Here is a 7248-nt window from a genome sequence, read left to right on the forward strand (position 1 = left end):
TAATCATCGGCTGTCTATCAGTAAAAACGGTTTATTTACTTATTCATATCATTCTGCAAATGTATTTTCAACAGCTTTAATAATTACATTTTCGTTATTCCAGAAATTTAAAAAATACTATCCACAGGAGATAACTTTACTTTTGTTAAAAAATACTTTCTCTTGGATTCTTGAGAAAGTCTTCAAAAAGCGCACGTTGTGATTTTGAGATTTCCTTTGATACACTATCATTCGGAACGTCCGTTAAAATACCATTGATTGGAACGTGCCGTGAAATAAACGGACGATCGTTTGCCCTGCATAATAAAAGCCAGTCCTAAAAATAGTATAAGATTAGATTCGTATTAGAATAAATGATAATGCCTATACAAAACTCCAAACGTTTAACTGCATCGCACCTAATTTTCACAACATAAAAATATGACAGATCTACAACTAATTCATGGCTACTAAGACATTGATAAAAAATTATGTACACAGCATATGTCAAATTCGATTCACCCCTTGTAAATTTATGGCCAGCGTAAAAAGCTGGATATACACGATGGGTTTCCGAGCCTTCTATCAAAAGTTTGGTTTTGGAGTGATCATATAGCCTTTACGTATACTTAGTATACAAGAAAGGCAAAAATATTAATAAATTATTGCGCTTTTTGCACTTTATAAGAGTTTTACGAGATTGTTATCGGATGTTATCGATGTGCGGACATTCAGAGGTCCGAACATTGACTCTGATCACTATCTCGAAGTCAGAAAAATTCGATCACGGTTGTCCACTGTATCGAACGAAAGCTCATAGCGATCGATGCGTTACAATATCCAGCGATTTTCGGCGGAAGGAGTATCGTGTAGTAAGACGACGGCACCGCTTCGACCTTGTTTGGAGAAGGCTTTCTCAAAAGACAAATCGGTATCCAAACTTTGGTAGACTCATTAGAGTATCCACCAGTAAGGACCGAAAGACTATTCGAGTAAAGTCTCTGGTCATAGAATCGTTCTTTATTGGTTTACATATCGCTTATATAGGTGTTCAAAATTATTCTTATCCTAAATCTTAAGTATACTTAAGAGAGACGACTGTTCACTGTTCTAAAATGCATTTTGTTACATCAGTTAAAATTAGGCGAGTTTACTGGACCTACCCAGTTGTGCAATTTGAAACCTTTCGTTTCAATTGCTTTGGTTGCGGACCGCCCGCGGAGAGGTGAGGAAGAAAGAAGAATAGCGATGAGCGTTTATTGTCACATATCAGAGGAGGGGGGGGGGGGGGCACGCAAACCCCTTGAAAGGAGGGCACCCTTGAGGGGGGGGACACCCCAGGGGCCCCTTGAAAGGGGGGGGGCACTTACGCTCCTGGTGCCCTGCATGGTGCCCCCTTTCAAGGGGAATGGTGCCCCCTTTCAAGGGGCATGGGGCGTAAGTGCCCCTCCTTTCAAGGGGCTCGGGTGCCCCTCCTTTCGAATGGGCACCACGCCCCTCGAAAGCCCCTCGACATGGTGCCCCCTTTCAAGGGGCATGGTGCCCCCTTTCAAGGGGCATGGTGCCCCCTTTCAAGGGGCATGGTGCCCCCTTTCAAGGGGCATGGTGCCCCCTTTCAAGGGGCATGGTGCCCCCTTTCAAGGGGCATGGTGCCCCCTTTCAAGGGGCATGGTGCCCCCTTTCAAGGGGCATGGTGCCCCCTTTCAAGGGGCATGGTGCCCCTTTCAGGGGCATGGTGCCCCTTTCAAGGGCATGGTGCCCCCTTTCAGGGGCATGGTGCCCCTTTCAAGGGGCATGGTGCCCCTTTCAGGGGCATGGTGCCCCTTTCAAGGGGCATGGTGCCCCTTTCAGGGGCATGGTGCCCCTTTCAAGGCATGGTGCCCCTTTCAAGGGGCATTGGTGCCCCCTTTCAAGGGGCATGGTGTCCCCTTTCAAGGGGCATGGTGCCCCCTTTCAAGGGGCATTGGTGCCCCCTTTCAAGGGGCATTGGTGCCCCCTTCCAAGGGGCATTGGTGCCCCCTTTCAAGGGGCATTGGTGCCCCCTTTCAAGGGCATGGTGCCCCTTTCAAGGGGCATGGTGCCCCCTTTCAGGGGCATGGTGCCCCTTTCAAGGGGCATGGTGCCCCCTTTCAGGGGCATGGTGCCCCTTTCAGGGGCATGGTGCCCCCTTTCAGGGGCATGGTGCCCCTTTCAAGGGCATGGTGCCCCCTTTCAGGGGCATGGTGCCCCTTTCAGGGGCATGGTGCCCCCTTTCAAGGGGCACGGTGCCCCCCTTTCAAGGGGCATGGTGCCCACCTTCATAGGGGCATGGTGCCCCTTTCAGGGGCATGGTGCCCCTTTCCAGGGGCATGGTGCCCCCCTTTCAGGGGCATGGTGCCCCTTTCAAGGGGCATGGTGCCCCCTTTCAAGGGCATGGTGCCCCTTTCAGGGGCATGGTGCCCCCTTTCAAGGGGCATGGTGCCCCTTTCAAGGGGCATGGTGCCCCCCTTTCAAGGGGCATGGTGCCCCCTTTCAAGAGGCATGGTGCCCCCTTTCAAGGGGCATGGTGCCCCCTTTCAAGGGGCATGGTGCTCCCTTTCAAGGGGCATGGTGCCCCCTTTCAAGGGGCATGGTGCCCCTCCTTTCGAGGGGCTCGGGTGCCCCTCCTTTCGAGGGGCTCGGGTGCCCCTCCTTTCGAGGGGCTAAGCTGCCCCCCCCCCCCCCTTCTTGCAAGGAGGCACCATGCCCCTTGAGGGGGGGCGCTTTTGCCCCTTGAAAGGGGGGGGCACCCAAGCCCTTAGAGGGGGGCACCCAAGCCCTCAGAGGGGGGCACGCAAACCCCTTGAAAGGAGGGCACCCTTGAGGGGGGACACCCGAGGGGGAGCACCCGAGCCCCTTGAAAGGGGGGGCACTTACGCTCCTGGAGGGGGGCATCCAAGCCCCTTGAAAGTAGGGCACCCAAGCCCCTTGAGGGGTGGCACCCAAGCCCCTTGAAAGGGAGCTAGCCGAGCCCCTTGAGGGTGGCACCCAAGCCCCTTGAGGGGGGCAGCCGAGCTCCTTGAAGGAGGGCAAGCTGCTTGGGCGGAGGGGCACCCAAACCCCTTGAAAGAGGGGAAGGGGGAAAGGGGGGGCATCCGAGCCCCTTGAGGGGGGGGATAGTGACGTGGTGATCACTGTACCAAGACAGGCCAACAATGCTTGTTCTCTCATATGCCCCCCTGCTAATCTTCAGTTTCTATTCATTTCACACTTGCCGCTCGCTTGCGGTGTCAATCAAATCTGTATCTTCATTACTTTCATCTACTCTCTTTCGCTTTGAGTAGTATAATTATCACCGAAAAAAGCCAATAAATTCTCGCTTAACTTTTCAAAAGGACCTAAGTAACATTTTTTCATGAATTAATTTGAATAGCGCAATAATCAACATAAAACCATGAAAGCTTTCGATTGCAGTACTCAAATTAATTCATGAAAAAAATGTTACTTAGGTCCTTTTGAAAAGTTAAGCGAGAATTAATTTCGATCAAGTAGAATTTGCCTGATTTTCACGTAGAATGAAAATTCTATCGAAAAATCAGGTAAAAGTTACGTGAAATTCAAGTGGAAAAAATCTACGTAGTTTTTCATTGTTCTCAGCTCTCCAGCTGATCATGTTTACCAGCGGGTGCTTCGATGTTTACATTCAGTCTCATGATTCAAGGTAATATAAAAAAAATGTTGAAAATGCCTATAAAGACAAAATTAACAACTCTTGAATTTCGTCGAGCGAATCTAGTCAATTGTCATATTGTAGGGTGCTGTCAAAACGATACACCGCGCGGCTGTTGTAATGTTTCCAAAAGCGCATTTGCACAAGATTCCACGCGGCGTTCCACATTCGAAAGGAACAACCGCACCTTAGGAAACGCCGCAATGTTATCTCCCCATAAGAATCGAGTATACGGGCAGCAAAAAGCGCGGTGCGTCGTTTCCTGTGGGCAGCGCCGCGTGTACTTTTGGGCAAATGCGTTAATAAATACAATAAATCCTATCCTTTTTTTTTCAAACTTTTTGTTACGCGTTACGCATAGGATGGGGTAGTTCTGAAAATTATTACAGATTATTACGAGGGGGTGAGGGGTTCTCAAAAACGTTTTTCGCGTTACGTAATATTTGAACAGACCCTAAATCGTTTTTTCTCCGAGAAGCGGTTGAAATTGTTGAAATTACCGAAAAATCGACAGGTCTGGCAACGCTGGTCAGTGGGTTTCAAATTTACTCGGTCTTTTAATTTGCGCGTGAATAAAACCTTAAACCCAGGGGGGTAATATGCGGTGCATCGCGCCTCCTCTGCATGTAGTATGAAGCAAATGTAAATAAACAATCCCACATTTTTTTCGTTAGTCAGCAGTAGCGTAGGTTAACCAATATCCTACAAGATTCCAGTTCGAAAAATGTTACACTTGCCAAGCGGGGTGGCCCGCCTTTCCCAAGCGGCGAGGCCCGGATAATACATCTTAGGTGAAGCTTGATTTCAAGACAAAATTTTCAAAACGACTTATCTGCTTTTGTAAACAAAGATTCAAACGAAAATTTGACGAATCTGATAGCTCTCCCACGCAAACCAACACCACCAATAGGTAGGTGAAAGTTTCCACTACCTGTTGATGGTGTTGGTTTGCGTGGGAGAGCTATCAGATTCGTCAAATCGTCGTTTGAATCTTTGTTTACAAAAGCAGATAAGTCGTTTTGAAAATTTTGTCTTGATTTGTTCGTGGATGACAGGCTTACTCCCCCCCTGCTTAAACCTTAAATTAAATTTTTATAGTTTTATCTTAGCGTGCGCCTTATAATTGATAACACTGTCAAACAGCATATTTTCCTGCGTGTCTTTTGTTTTGGTTACGCGCTGTTACGCGTTATCAAAAAATCAGCTGCTTCAGTGTTGAACACCATCAGTGCCGGTATTGTCTCTGGCACCAAATATTTATAAAAGACACCTGAAATTGGTTCAAAATCAATGAAAATATTAAACAGTATGTGCCACAATGTGTTTGCGTTCCGGAGGAAACTGCCACATCTGCTGCCATTCACAACTCGTCAGTGGTGCTCACAAACCGGTACATCAAGATTACGGATTCTGTTCTTCGGAACAGACAACTTTTCGTTACCCAGCCTGAAGGTTCTCAATGAAAACTTGTACGACGAACGCTTACAAATCTAGGAATAAATTTAGTTATGTATGTCTAATGCTTCCATAACTTTGCAGGAAATCGGCCGGAACCGTATCGTCCCTGGAAGTGGTGACATCGTTCAAGGCCAAACAGAACCCACTCAAGCTGTACTCGGAAGCGGAACAGTTGCAGCTGCATGATTGGCCTCTGAAGCGGCCATCCGTAGGAGTGGATTTTGATCTCGGTGTGGTCGTGTCCTTTGGGCACTTGATTCCCGAATCTTTGATATCTGCATTTCGTTTGTAAGTAGGGTTTCATTATCTTCTTGAACACACAAAAATCTCATTCATGTAGGCTTTCCAGCCGAAAATTTTCCACATAAATTTTTGTATTCTATTTTGCGGCCTTATTCTTACTTTTGTATTACGTACATTCTGGTAATTTAATTTTAGGGGAATGTTGAACGTTCACGCTAGTTTGTTACCAAAACTAAGGGGAGCTGCTCCAATTGTGCACGCTATTCGAAATGGTGATACGGAAACGGGAATCACCATCATGAAGATCAAACCCAGGCATTTCGATATCGGAGAGGTAACAAAACTATTATGCGCAAGTTTTACGCATTACATAATTTTATTCAAACAGATACTGACCCAAAGAAGGGTTCCAATATCGGAACATATACTGATGCCGGAGCTTCATAGTCAATTAGCAGATATCGGTGCCTCTACGCTACTTCATTGCATCGAAAATTTGGATCGGTACTATTCCAAGTCAAAGGTTCAAAATAGTCCGGATGCTACTTATGGTATTATTGTTTTTGCAATTCAATTACTTAAATGACAAGGTTCAACATGATTCCCCTTTGTTTCAGCTCCAAAAATAGAGGCCAAGTTCTGCGAAGTTCGATGGGCAGAGATGACCGCCAAACAGGTTTATGATTTGTATCGTTCTTTGTATTCGTACAAACCATTGATCACACGATTGGGAAAAGATCCGGTGAAAATATTTAGGCTCAGTTACTCATCCGAACGAGATTCGGAGCTTCAAGCAGGATTTATTCGATACTGTCGAAAAACCAAGCGATTACGAGTCGGTTGTCAAGATAGAAGTACGGTCGTTATCGAACAGCTGTCTATTGGAGGAAAAAAAGTTATGAGTGCTCAAGAATTCAGCAATGGTTTTCTTAGTAAAATAGAACCCCCTGATAGAGTGTTTCGGTAGATTAATAGAAGGAATTCTGAAAGTCGAACACTATATTTGCTGTTTCATTCCCTCTTGATTTTTTTTTAATTTTATTTTGTTTAAACCCTTTGGTGCAGATGATGATCCTAACCCTTGATTACAATCTATGGCAAAACATGATAATTAATACACCAGGCCATGTTTATCAATTCCATGTTTATCGAATTGACATTTTTCGTAACATCCCCCCGCCCCCTATGTCACACTTTATGTATAGAGCATCTGAAAGATTTATATGTATCGTCACACTTCAGACAACCCTCTTTTAAGCGCTACGTTATTTATGAATGTTTCCTTAGTTTTTGAAATTTATTCACTTTTTCCAAAGGTTGATTTTTTGTTACAAAGTAAATATTTTAAGAAAAACCCAGCTTAATTACATTACATTACATTTTTTTCTCGAATTGATCCCGGAAAAAGAAGATCCATACGTCACGCAAAAATTGGCGATTTTCGACCCTCCCCTCCTCGTCACACTTTTTGTTTTAAACCTCTAAAATTTTTGTAAGACTCGTCACGCTGCTCGGAACCCCTCTCCCCCTAGAAGCGAGACGTACTTTGTGGATGGATGCCCCGGTGAAAAATGGAAATTTACCAACTAGCCTTTGAACAATACGAAACGCGGTTGTAGAACTTCTCGCTCTTATTTTGTTGCTTATTTCTCACCTGTTGAGCTAAAAATCATTTTGTAGTATATTTCGGTCACGCTGGTTAGACATGCGTTTCCAAAAGTGAACTTTTTTGTGAAACTCAGTCACAGAACGATACTCGGCTCTTGAGAAGGAAGTAAAACGCTCATGTCGACGGGATAAGCGAGCGTGGGCAGACTCTCTGGCCGACAAAGGAGAGAGAGCCGCAGCAACCTGGGACATTCGCCTCCTCTACGATGTCT

General features: G+C 45.8%; 1 protein-coding gene across 1 annotated transcript; it reads left to right on the plus strand.

Moving 5' to 3' along the window:
• Positions 1 to 4854: 4854 nt before the first annotated feature.
• LOC134218079 (methionyl-tRNA formyltransferase, mitochondrial) lies at positions 4855 to 6722 on the plus strand. Its single transcript, XM_062696949.1, has 5 exons — positions 4855 to 5136; positions 5207 to 5413; positions 5564 to 5702; positions 5757 to 5919; positions 5986 to 6722. Exons 1-5 carry the CDS (start codon positions 4958 to 4960, stop codon positions 6333 to 6335), a joined length of 1038 nt encoding a protein of 345 aa, XP_062552933.1. The 5' UTR covers positions 4855 to 4957; the 3' UTR covers positions 6336 to 6722.
• The last annotated feature ends 526 nt before the right edge of the window (positions 6723 to 7248 follow it).

Source organism: Armigeres subalbatus, chromosome 1 (genome assembly GCF_024139115.2).
Source record: "Armigeres subalbatus isolate Guangzhou_Male chromosome 1, GZ_Asu_2, whole genome shotgun sequence".
Classification (NCBI taxonomy): Eukaryota; Metazoa; Arthropoda; class Insecta; order Diptera; family Culicidae; genus Armigeres; species Armigeres subalbatus.